Source organism: Plectrocnemia conspersa, unplaced genomic scaffold, assembly GCF_051122295.1.
Source record: "Plectrocnemia conspersa isolate PC_06_02 unplaced genomic scaffold, ASM5112229v1 ptg000010l, whole genome shotgun sequence".
NCBI lineage: Eukaryota > Metazoa > Arthropoda > Insecta > Trichoptera > Polycentropodidae > Plectrocnemia > Plectrocnemia conspersa.
In genome coordinates this window covers 11,596,835-11,610,570 of record NW_028277174.1, presented here as the reverse complement: position 1 = coordinate 11,610,570, position 13,736 = coordinate 11,596,835, and the positions used below count along the sequence as shown (strand labels likewise).

At 30.6% G+C, this 13,736-nt stretch overlaps 1 protein-coding gene across 2 annotated transcripts in view; it reads right to left on the bottom strand.

Annotated features, from left to right (window-relative positions):
* Positions 1-4,107: 4,107 nt before the first annotated feature.
* Vinc (vinculin) overlaps positions 4,108-13,736 on the bottom strand; it is a 39,113-nt gene continuing 29,484 nt past the window's right edge. The window contains exons 5-22 of one of the 2 annotated variants that reach the window (XM_088194966.1): positions 13,315-13,631; positions 13,122-13,239; positions 12,869-13,057; positions 12,681-12,790; positions 12,511-12,613; positions 11,788-11,924; positions 11,595-11,725; positions 11,386-11,537; positions 11,251-11,316; positions 11,070-11,181; positions 9,053-9,146; positions 8,549-8,978; positions 8,158-8,287; positions 5,198-5,310; positions 5,032-5,122; positions 4,700-4,771; positions 4,388-4,452; positions 4,108-4,311 (exon numbers count right to left, since the gene is read on the bottom strand). In XM_088194966.1, coding sequence (XP_088051092.1) covers positions 4,204-4,311; positions 4,388-4,452; positions 4,700-4,771; positions 5,032-5,122; positions 5,198-5,310; positions 8,158-8,287; positions 8,549-8,978; positions 9,053-9,146; positions 11,070-11,181; positions 11,251-11,316; positions 11,386-11,537; positions 11,595-11,725; positions 11,788-11,924; positions 12,511-12,613; positions 12,681-12,790; positions 12,869-13,057; positions 13,122-13,239; positions 13,315-13,631 — 2,538 coding nt within the window. In that variant the 3' untranslated portion in view covers positions 4,108-4,203. The remainder of the gene's footprint in view (positions 4,312-4,387; positions 4,453-4,699; positions 4,772-5,031; positions 5,123-5,197; positions 5,311-8,157; positions 8,288-8,548; positions 8,979-9,052; positions 9,147-11,069; positions 11,182-11,250; positions 11,317-11,385; positions 11,538-11,594; positions 11,726-11,787; positions 11,925-12,510; positions 12,614-12,680; positions 12,791-12,868; positions 13,058-13,121; positions 13,240-13,314; positions 13,632-13,736) is intronic. The other variant, XM_088194967.1, reaches the window with a different exon arrangement.

Below are 13,736 nucleotides of genomic sequence, written 5' to 3'. Positions count from 1 at the left end.
ACAAAACTTACAAAACGGAGTTCCAATCGAGAGTGCAATAATAGTACAAAAAGTTAGAAAAACTTTTTTAGTTATTACTAGGGTTTCTGAATACCCGACTTTTTAAAACCTGTCGATTCCAGATGCAATCTTTTAAAAACCCGGCGGGTTCGGCTCCAAAATCATTATATTAAAAAAATCCGAATTTTACATTTTTAAAAGATTTTTTTACATAAAGTTTACAAGTATTTTTTTATTAACTCTAATATAATTATAATTAAGAAATACCAAAGCATTAAGAGGTTTATCCCACAATGCCGATTTAAGTTTGGTGCAAAAATTTGTAGACACCGAGAATGTTCTATCGTTATTCGTTGAAGTAGGTTTCACTGTGCATAGCGCGTCATAGAGCCTCTCAAGATAAACGGTTCGCTTTTTGGTGTTTTTCAAACGTAAAAACTCCTGTTGTAGATTTTCGAAATTATCGTATTGGATTACATCAGGCTTTTCTCCATTTTTCAGAATTAAATTAAACTCTTCTTCCATTGTTAATACTGTTTGCAAATTCACATGACGCATACGTTAGAGCGTCTTTGCGACGTCACACGGAACGACATCCTTCTAGCATTCACTCGTCTCTTTCTAGCGTCTTGGTGATGTCTTTCGAATGATCGTCCAAGCAGTCTTGGTATTTTCGGCATATTCCTTCATCCATTGATCCAGGTGCTCAGCATTTAACAAATTAGCTTGATAAGTATTATTTTCGAACTGAATGTGTTGTAAAGAAGCGGGAAGAGTGCTCATATTTACGATGCGCAAAATATGCGCGCGCGCAGATTACGTGCGCGCGAGCAAGATGCGTGAGGCCGCTGCATCCCCACCCCCGCGGTCACAGCGGAAGCGACGAAGCGACGCCTGTGCGTATTTGTGGAACCAACACCATTATCTAGGTGGTGTTGGTGGAACTGGCATCGGCGTCGGCGTGAAACGTCATCGTGACGTCACCAAGATGCTCTAGCATGAATGTTTTGCGAATTCGCATACTGTTTCATCTTCACCGATAAATATTGGTGCATATTGTCCGTGTAATTGACTTCCGTGACCCAAAATTTCAGAATATTTCGGAAAAGTCTATTCATTAGGTGTGTAGCTAAACATAAGGCTTGTTTTGAAAGAACAATATTTGGAATTGACGAACAAATCGATCAAATTCAAATGCATTGTCATTTAGCCGTTTTTCCATGTTTTACAACAATTCACTCGCTATTTGACTTTTGCAATCTGCTATCCTTTTTTCATATAATTTCGGGTAGGTCGGCTGAATAATTTTGTATCGTTACAACTTAAGACTTCGACGCCAATTTGCCAGGTTCGAGTACATTTATTAAGATTTTGAGCACTTCAAAATCTATTAAATCCAGTTGGTGAACAGTTTAATTCTATCAAAACCTGTTCAATGAATTGATTAAATAAAATAAAATAGATTAATCATTTCCATGCCAAGAATTCTTTTTTTAATTTGTATCACATTCCAAGTATTTTTTAAATCTAAAAATGATATGTATCGTTTTTTTATAATTAAACTTCATCTTTTTATTTAAACTTAAGGTTGCCAATGTATAAAAATTGTATAATTTTATATTTATTTTATTATTGCAAAGTATCATATATTATATACAAATTAACGAACATTCCAAAAAATTTTGAGATTATTAATACTCGTCCAAATACTCTATTCTTTCATTTTGTTTTAGCTGTTGTATACTTTTTTGCCATTTTTCATTTCTCACTCATTTTACATATTAGTATTTTTCGGTGTATTTTTTTTATTTATAAAGCAACTGACATTTTATTTTTACCCATTTGGGGTAATTTACTCCGATTCCTTGATCCCTATTCTAGAGTCTAGGCGGACTGGGACCACACACTATAAACAAAGGCAGGGTCGAGGAAGCTAAGAATGATTATTTGCACGAATGGCACGAATTGAGCTTGCTTTAAGTGCTTGTGTTATCTGTCATTCTATAATGATTAGAAGCGTGGATGCCCACAGAAAAGGCGATCGAGCGTCTAGACAGATTCGAAATATGCATTCTCTGTATCAGTTATGTGAACAAAGTGAAATATGTATAAGTCATCCGAAATATATCAACTATTACAACTTATCATTCAAGGAAAGGTACAAGCCAGAATAATAATTTACTTTCATTTTAATTCTCAAACCCTTTTTACAAAAGTAACACTATAGAATATTAACTATTTGGAATGATTCCATCAAAACCGTTTTATTTGCTATGGAATTTTTTTAAAACAGTTAAATTATCTGTAAAGCTTGGGATAACCAAATACATTTTGAAATCATCTTAAATAATAATTCGATATTTTAAATGAAAAGCATATATTATTATGACATTTTATTTGAACCGTTACATACAATAGTTTAATAAACACTATAAATCATTAGGCCAAGTAGAAACTAACTTGCATGTAACTATGAAAAGAGCATTTGGAATTATTCATTATTTTTATACTATTTTGTATTTACTAAGTATAGGATTAATTTCGAGATTAGATAATTAATGCAATAAGGTTGACAAACCATAAGTTATACATTAGCTTGTTATAAATAGCTAAAATAAATAGATACATATTAAATATTTTAATGTAAATCAATACATATAATTTAATAAAAATATTAACACAATTAAAAAGATCACAAATAAAATATATAATGACTAATTTGTTCAATAAAATGTAAAAACACAATCTAAAAAATCTACAAATTGCTTTTCAATTTTATTTTCCGATCAAACAAAAATGTTACTTATTTATAAATTATATCATAATATTCATATCAAATACATCGAGATTTGTAATATTTTTTGGTTACAAAAATATTATATTTTGACACAATAATTATTTTGTTATTCACAAAATACGTTCTATAAAAATAATTATTAAAATCAAATGTTAAGATATCTTAGACATTATTCGCATATTCAGATTTATATCGCATATAAGACATTATTCGCATATTCAGATTCATCACAAATGTTTTGTTACATTCCTTGCGGAAATATTGAAGGCAACGCTAATAAGATTACTTTCATAGCAAAAAATATTAAGAGAGATCGCTTAAATATTTTTCTTTATATAATTTATATAAATATTATCGTTATACATTCTTTCAATAAGTTTAAAAATGACACTATGAAAAATGCAAAAGCGCCAGTTTAATTTTAGTACCATAGTCAGTTTTCTATAAATACATAATTATTATAATAGTGCACATACATAAGGCTAGACGTACTAAGGTAAAGGTAAAAATTATAACCGACTTCTTTCAAGGTACGAATCTTTCCTAGTAGTCTGTGTTAGGCAACCGTTGATTGTTTCAATTCTGCTTACCGCTAAAGGTTAATTTTTATTACACTTATTTTTCATAAATTTATGACAAAATGTTTGAGGCATATATTGTTTGGAACGATTCGATTTTAAAAAAAAAAAACATTTTTCCACAATATTTAAGAAAAAATATATATATTTTTAGAAAAATACATATTATAGATTTGTATAACCATAATGGTTAAATCCAGTTTTTGTGTAAATATGTTTCCTTCAATATAACACAATAATTTAGTAGGCATTGTAAAATATTGGCACATGTATGTTTTACAACATATATTTTAAAAATAAACACTACTTAATAATATATCGGAATAGGCATTTAAGTATACATAATAAACTGTTTATTTTCTAATATACGACAAAATATCTATTCTTTTATTGGCAACCAGACAGTCAAAAAAGCTCCATAATGAGGAAGACAAAACTTTGTCAAAATCAAGCATTTTATATGATATTTACATATTAGGAAGCTTACTAAGAATGTAAATACAAATATTATTAATAAATAAGTTTAAATTTTAATAAGAAAAATAATTTACCAACAAATATAACGAAAATAACATTTTTTTTAAATAGTACCAATCAATTACTTAGAAAAAAATCAACATATAAAATATTTATGTTTTTCAAAGAAACACCTACATAATAATATGTGCGTTAGTAAAAAAATTACATCGCCTCAATTTACATTTTACACCTTTCTCCTAAATTTTATCATCATTTTCAAACATTTTCCAAAAATACATATCTTCTCTTTATCAGCCCACTTCTGTTAGTATCATTTTTTGTAAATTTATTTCTTATTCAATTTGCACTTTACATTTGGTACCAAGGTGATCTTCGCACCCATCTGAGTTGATATCCGCCTTGATCTGTTCTGATTTTGATTGACGCGCCTTCAGCAGCTTTAACAGTTTCTTTAACCTAAAATAACAATATTATAGCATCAAAATTACATATATTCTCACAAACTATAACTTTTCTCATTAATATAACTTACGCTTTGCATCAAGTTTTGAGCATTGCCAACCAACATTTCGGTTGCTTCCTGATCTTCTTCGCTTCCTAAAACATCAAATAATAAAATCAATCCAAAAAATAAAAAACAAACAAAATTAACTATCATTCAAACACAGGGACGAACATTCTAAATAAATATATGTACATCATGCCATTTAAAAATAAAACAAAATTATTGACTTCAGAGACTTCAATACCTCTGACTTAGAGAGGGATAAACTTATTTAATATTGATTTAACTCATGCAGATTTTAGGGAACTGGATAAACAAATAAAGAATGACAATCGCTACGTTTTTCTCCAGAAGATGAACAATTCGCATCTAGGTTATAATGGCTTGGTTCAGCTCTCGTCGCGAATGTCCCTAAGTTTATGTAAACAAATATATTAATTTAATGATTTCTACATAGCTAAACTAATCCTATTTTACATGCCTATGAGACTCATGAGCTGATTCTTTATATATTTTTTACCCTCTATATAATTACCTCTATATTCCGGCATACCCACTGAGCCAGTTATAAGAAAAATATTTTATATTAAAAAAGTATTTTTAAATGATTTTTTAAAGCTCTATAATATTTATATAATATAATAAAAAATATTAAAATTAAATTAATTTACCTTGAGCGCCAAGCATTGTGGCTTTTACAGTTGACAATATCTTCAATTGAGTTCCAATAGTAGGAATTCTCTCGCATACTTGCAATAAATTCTATAAAAAAATATTAACATTAGTTATTATCAATTACTATGATAAATAATATACAAGTTTATATGAAATGCTTACAGTTCTAATCCTCTTATCTGTACATTCAAGTGCAAGTTTCTTGGCAAGACGTGTAACTTCTTCAGACGCTTCGGCGATAGCTTTCGCCGTGGCGATCAATTCACGCTTACTGCCTATAATTATATACATATATTAGTATCAAAATATTTATTTGAAATATAATCCAAATTAAGTAAATGACTAAATAAAAAGACATTGTATAAAATTACAACCTAAAAATGTTTAAGTAATTATTAAGGCAGTGTTGAGCTTAAATTATTATTTAAAAAGACATTATACTTTTAGTTATGGTAATAAAAATCACGTACCGCTAATATTAAGTGCCACCACTATCCCAAGAATGAAAGCAACATTACAGGAAAGCATGTACATAAATATTTAGCATTATTTTAAAGCTTATACAATAATTTATTTTCACAGAGCTTTTTTATATTAAATTATTAAGTAATCATAAAATAAACATTTATTCATATACTCTGTTCAAGAATTTATTTCTCTAATTAAAATGTATATCACATAAACTATATTTTTGTAAATCAAGCAATTGTTTGTCGTCATAGCTGACCAATGAAATGAGCATTCCGTACAGAATATAGATTCACATAATTATATTAATTAAAAAAGCTCTGTTTTTTTATATTTTACAACAGATACATAAGTTACACATATACATGTTAATTATGGCAGCATTATTCTTTATTAGATATTTATATCAATTTTAAAATTACTGCTATAATTATAATGTATGATGAATAATGAATGAATGAATGAATGACTTTAAAACATTAATATAAAATGGATGTAAATATATTAGTGATAGATGTGTGTGCAATATGACAAAATTGAAATAGTCATTCATACATATGCTCTTATAAAACGAGGATTTTAGAGTAAAACTTAATCAATGTTATGTTTAGTTAGCATACATACAAATGGCAAATATATTAGATTGATGCATATATATGTATGTATATGAGGAATGATTACAAAGTTCTTGGAATTTTTTTGTAATTTACTTATTAATTTATAGTTTATCAAAACCTATATTTCATTTTTTAACGTAATACATTTTTCCTAACAAAAAACAGGATTTTAAACCCTATTCAAATAACTTTTGTGGAATACTGGTTTTATCAATTCATTTATCGCTATGTTCACTCTCTTAACAGGTTCACTGTAACAACGCTTAATTTATGGACACCTGCTGCATGACAAAGAGCAATTTGCAAGTATTTCATACTATGCAAAATTAAAAGAAAAAATCATCATAAAGAATAATAAAAAAAATATCAAAAGTTTTGGCTTATTTTAATTATCTGATAAAATTATTTTCAATCTATGGGTAGCATAAAATCAAAATTGAAACCTAATTAACGTACATTTAAAATGTGTTTTATTACTATTTAAAAAATTAATAGAATTTTAAACTTCAGTTTATGGTGGGTTAGAACAAAGCTAATGTGGGTCAAATTAAATTCATTATATAATTTATGGCTTGGACACGTTGAAAAAATAGTGTCTTTTAGTTTTTGCGGGTAGATACTACAGAACCTGTCGCTAAACATCAGAGGTCAATAAGGGTGAAACAAGTCAGGAAATGATACATTCACACAATAGGCACATTCTTTTTATTTTTTTAATTATTTGAGCAAATTTAATTTTCCCTCAATTAAAAATAGCCGTGTTTGGGCCCCCTAAATTTATTTTATTTTCTTCGAATATATGGTAATCACTAGACCAGGGCTCGGCAACCTTTGACCTGCGGATCACCAAGTGACGTGTTACGATGTCACGACTAGACCACATATATGGTTGTTAGGACCAAAAATATTCACTGACCCGAATATTCTTTTTAATAGTCACATTTTTATTATTTTGACCCGCAGCCAAAAAAGGTTGCCGAAAGACGTTTCCGAGGAATCGCTTCCACTACAAAGGGATTTTAAATATTTGAATATACAAAACAGCGTAATAAATCTCGAAATATTATACAATTCCTTATTAACAATTAAACCAAATCATGTTAAAAATAATTTATACATGTATATTCTCAAATATAATACATACTGTTTTTTGTGCATTTCATTATCTATGAATACTATGTTTATAAAAGCAATAAAATTAGCTTTTTTGCATAAACATTATACACGGTATTTTAAACAAATATTAACATATTTATTTTTTAAATAAAAATTTAAAACATACGAATTATCTTTTAATTTTCCGAAGAAGGTTAAAATCGGTTAACCGGTTTCTGATTTTTAAAAATAACGAAAACTGTTTTTTTGTGCTATCTATAGTACAAATGAGACACGAGAAATGATCACTTTAAAAAAATTCTGATATGGTCCCAACAGTTGAGACAATTTCCATAAAAATAAAATAATTGCCTTTTATGAACTAACTGCGTCTGTGAATTCCAATTATATAGCAGAACAAAATTTCTAGAGCTTTGTATACATCCTTTATAGATAAACTTGTGAATATTGTAATGTTTTGCTATACATATGTATATTTAGTATAACTATAGGCATATGTAGCCTTATATAGTTCAAAAATGTACAAAAAAATAATATTTTAATAAAATTATTAGTAAGTATGCATCAATCTAACAAAAGTGACAACCATGATAATGAGTTACATATTTACATATTTTACCTGACAATCTGAAATGATTGCTTGAAATAAAACAATGATTTATACACATGATTTGATAACTAACATTTTTTTAAATTATGATACATGAATATTATTCAACTATGTTATTTAGTGGTAGTAATAATTATTATTACATATTTACAAAAAATATTTTTAAAAAAAGACAATCATTTCGATTTTTCAAGGAACTTTCTGGCCAGTTATATAACATAAACAATTAATATAATACAATTGATATGATACAAAAGCGTTATTTAAAATGCTTCACAATATTATATTATAAGTAAAAAGCAAAAATATACCTTTAGAATCGCTTCTTACAAGCTCTGAAAGTCTAGCCATGAGAACTGCCATTTTCTTGGCAGCAGCAATGATTTCGTTGTCTTTGGAAGACCACTGTCGAACTGCACGATGTAAATTATGAGCAGCCACCTAATAATAAACAAAAATATAGTAACCGCACTTTTAGTAAACGTTTAATTTATTAAACATTTGGTTGCTAAGCCTTTAAGGCATATCAATGTATTACATAATATTAAAAAATATAAGTTCGTAAAAAATGAGTGTTTTTCCCATCCTATATCCCAAAAAAAATTATTGATTATTTTTTCAATGCTGACATCCGATCTGGCAATTTTTATCAAGTAGCATAATGGATATATCGAATTTATTATTATTATTATTGATAATCACCATAATTGGTTGACTAGGATGTGGCTGCCTCCTGAATATAGATTCATCTTCATCGTCTGTGTCAGCCGGTGGTGGCGGACGAGGTGGTGCTGCGTAAGTGGTTCCCATGGGTGGCGGTGGTCTTGGTGGCGGAGGAGCCATATCGCTAGGCAGTGGTGGTCGCGGCAGCGTAGAAACTCTTCCTCCAGCTCTGTTTTGGAACACTTGCTCAACACCAGAGACGCATTGCAACAACTCGTTGTTAGCTTCTCGCCAACCATTGGCAGCGGAGTGATCATGCGGATTGATTGCGACGCCTTTAGCACGTGTAACGGCTGGTGCGACTGCCGCTTGCAGTCGGCGGTGAGCGATGGCCACTTCGTCGCGGAAACCGACATCTTCGCTGTTTTCCATTTCCTGAGCTGCAACCAGCAACACGCGATTGCTCAAACTGCAACAGATAAAAAATATTGTAATTTAAATAATACTCCACAAATAAAAATTGATTTATAAACATTTTTATACCGAGCAATAGCTGAAGTGTTGTCGACCATCTTCTGAGCATCACCGTTACGAATAGCTTCTTCGCACAAATATGTATGCTTTTGCATAAGTTCTCCTATTAACAAAATATATTATTGTTATTACAATTCAATATTTAAAGAATAAACTTGATGTAGTATAACATGATACATATGGAGAATGCGGTATTGAACAAATCACTACACAATATGGTGGAAACAATTGATTACTTTTCCTTTATCTATAAGAGCAATGCAGTAGAAGCCACAACCGATATAAATTTAGGTTATGGAAAAAATACTGCTAGCTAGTGAGCTGTTCATAATAGTAAAATTAAATTTGAAGCTGAACAAATACTATTTTATAAACGTATATTTACTAGAAATTTTATAGCTACAAAACTTTAATTTTTTTTGAATAGCTACCATTTTTTAACGAAATAAAATATTTACAAAGTACAACTTTAATAAGAAAATTTGATAGAAATCAGAGGGTTCTAAATCGAATATTCGAATTAAAACTATACTAATATTCCTAAAATATTTGTTTATACTATCTCAAATGAAATTTGAAAATAATCTTAAAATGAAACAATTTTTATGAATAAAATGAAACAACACAGGTAGTCTCAATATGCCGGAGTGACTAGTGCCGCTCTAAAATTTATGATCTTTTATGCGCCTTTATTTTGTTTCGAAATGCAAGACAATGAGACGCTCCTTCTCAACAAAAAAATGCTTTTAAATTCTTTCGAAAAACATTTGTGAATAGAATGTTTGTGGCGGTGTTTACTATGACCAAATTCGCAGAATTCGTTCGTTGAAAGAAACAAAATGTTGGAAAGGCCCACCCATTATTATCGTTTGACGCTTATCTCAAAAACAAGTGTGCGTCGCAAATTTTTGTGAACTTATAATTTATTTGTAATTATTGTTTCGAGACGCACAGATTTTATTTGAATCAGTTCAATAATTCGATTGCGGTTAATTTATTTATAGTTATTTAATATATATGTAAATCCGCACAAAATAAACGCTGATATGGATCCAATCTTTATGTCTAGCTATTAGCCAAGCACACACGTACGGATTTGCCTGACAGACACCCGGACAGATCTGTCCGGGCTTCGCCACACACGCAAAATGTCTGAGCTCGAACAAATTCTTTTCGGACATCAGATTTACGTGTTTTTAGGTGATTCTGCATTTCAACTAAACAATCATATTATGAAGCCCTATATCTACAGTACTAGAAGAATAATAAATTGGCGATTGGCATCAAAACAATACATAATCAATTACACGGTTTACAATTATTTTTAACACACAAATTTAGTTTACAATATATGACATCTCACTGTCTTTGATAAAAATAGGCGCCATTTGACCACACGTTGGAGATCGCCGATGTGGGAGAGCGAGGGACCCCTCTTGCAGTTAAAACCCAAACCCTTGAAGGGAAGTATGAAAAACCCAAACCACGAAATGAAAAGTGATTATTATTATAAAATCCATTTTTTGATCTTTTATATAAATATTTATTTTAAATAAAACTGTTGATCTTTTATATAAATATTTTTAAATATCATACATGTATGTACATACACAATAAAGAGGAAAGCATTGCGTCAAATGAAGCATGTTATGAATAATTAAATTTATACTTCTTACTTTTAGCAGCAAAATCAACCAATTCATACAATTTAAAAAAATGTTAAGCCACTGATCTATCTAAAAATTATGTAACCTAATACATCTTGAGGTTAGTATCATTATTATCAACTTATCGCGAATCCAGTTGTAATAAGAGCCAGTAAATTCGATTGATCAGTCAGTTTTTTATCGATTTCCGTGTGATGATAAGGGGAATATCACACTCTTGCGCAATATCATAAAACTAGATCTTTTACGATATTACAATACGCAGATAACGGCCTATATATGTCTTAAATATTCCATCACTGTATGTGAATAGATGAAAGAAAAAACTGTAACATTTTTATGATAAAACAACATATTACCTGCTGTTTTGATGAAATCTAGAGGATTTACAGCTTGATCGCATAGATCGCGAACTTTCAGCACAGTATCTGCATATTGTTGTCTCAGATTGTTGAAATGCTCTTCTGCCACCTATTGCATGCAAAATCATTATAACGAACTGTCTTCAAAATGTATCTTCAACTTTAAAAAAATAGTTACCTTGCTGCTCGGATACGTCAAACGAATCCTACCAGCTGAAATGAGTTGCGGAGATAATTTTTCAACCTAAAATATTGATACAAAACGTTATATCAAATCATATGTGGTAATTATACAAGTAAATATTCATCGTACCTGAGTAGCATTTCCCAACAAATCTTCAGCCAATCGCTTATTGGCCGCTGAGCCACCGACAGCAACAATCTGAGCAGTTTGATTAGCACGCTCGCTGAAATGCGCCAAGTTGTTTGCTTTCTCAGAGAAGTTCTGCTCGCGGCCGTGAACTCCTGAAACCATACATTTTTAAGATCCAATCCAATAAAACATCACTTCATTGAACATACCTTCCAACATATTAACGGCTTCGGAGAATTGCTTAAGAGGCGTTGCAATATCAATAAAGTCTTCCACTACCCTGTTTACGACCGATCTTTCAATTGCATTTTTAAGCTCGCATAGTTTATCAGATAAGTTCCTAAAAAATAATTAATAGTACATTTCGCATCATTCCAAAGATTCCCTATTATAATTATTTACCTCGTAATTTCCTTGGCTTCGGCCGATTCGCCAAGTCCTCGTGCACACAAATCACCGAGCTTATTAGAAAGTCGTTGGACTTCGCCGCACAGTTGCAGAATCTCTGCCTTTTCACGTCCTTGTAAACCATTTGCAATCTAAATAGTTCATAATATTTAATTAAATAAATGCCTAAGCATATATATACATACATATATCTATCTACATATAAGTATTTTTTTTTATTCCTGCGCACATTAATTAAAACATATTGTATCAGAGCTTCGTCAGTTTCTAAAACTGTATGTGTGTAACATATTTATTTTAATATATTACACAAGGTTGGTAGCACTATTATGCTGTAATTTGGATCCACTTAAACAATGTGAAAGAACACAATTGGGATTGACACAACAATCTGAACCTACACCTAAAATCCCATAGATTACTAGCAATTTGCTTTTTCACTTGAAGTAGTTTCAATTCCCAATTCGCCTTACTTTCACAATGACAACAAATAAGTCACGAGTACAGTTGCTCAGTGTGACGGGATTTGAGAGATAAATGCTTCTCTCATGATCAATTATGTGTTAGAATACCACGAGCGAAGCACTCAAGCAGAGGAAAATAATTCAAAAATACAAAAAGTGTTAATTTTGATAAATGGGATCGAACTACTGACAAATCAGCTAAGTATCAACTTCCACTGATTTTAAATTACCATGTAATATATATAGCTCATACCTTCTGTCCTTGAGCGACAATTGTATTGATGGCTTTTTGACCTTCCGCTCTTGTGATAGTATCGGCACTCGGATTCAATAACCATTTGTGAGCAGTCTCTAATCTAAAATAGAAATCATACTATGTAGTGTTATTTAATACAATAATATATTCAAACAGTGTCTTCTAACCTTCCTTGTAAAGTTTTAGCACCTTGCAATTCGACATCTTTAATACCCTCATTAACGGCATTCATCAAATCTGCAACTTTGTTCCGGATTTGACTAGCAAGTTCCATTGCCTATATATAAAATATGATAATTGAATATCTCATATTGTAGTATATGTATATTAATATATATCAAACATTTTTAAAAACCTGAGGAGAAGAACCATGTCCATCGTCACGCATATCGGCGAGATTATCAACAGCTTTTCTCAAATCTCGAGTGACAAATCTAACATGCTCGGCATGTGGAGGCGAAAAGCGTTCGGCACATTTTTCAGCGGCTGACATAGCAGCTCTTAGTGCACGCTCACCAGGTGATCCTCTCGGAGAATCTGGGTCCTATTTACAATAAATTAGATTAATTATATTTTAATAGATTCTAATTAAAAACAATTCAACTTACATTCAACCATTCATTAGACATGTTCAATTTGGTACCGACTTGATTTTGCAAGCCTCTCAATACGGTCAAACTGTCGTGATCACTAGTTTCTTCCTCGTATGTCGTCAACTGAAGAACTCTGATGAACGCAAATGAGGATTAACACTGATTCAAATCAGATTCAAATTTATTGTTATTGATAATAATCTAATACCGAATGATTTCGTGTATCTCGTTGGCCATCCTGGTCGATAGATAATTTCTATTCTCCGACGCTTCTTCAATCCCTTTGCCGCCTTCGCTCAAGATGTGAATATAAATCTTCATGGAGCATATGAGTATCGGAGCCAAAGATTTGACTTGTTCTACGCAACGGGTGAGGATATCAGCGTGGGCACGATGTGTCAGTTCGTTTGTTCTAGAGGACACTTCACGGGCTACGCGGCTCAGAGATGGACTCAAATCTCTCAGGAATTGAACAAGGTCTTCCATAGAATCGATTACTTCTACCACTCCTAAATAATCCAAAACCTAAAATCATAATTTTTTAATCAAATTATATGCAATGATCAGATTTATATGAAAAATTTGTCTGATTTTGAACTTTTACAAAATTATTTTAATCGAATTTATATC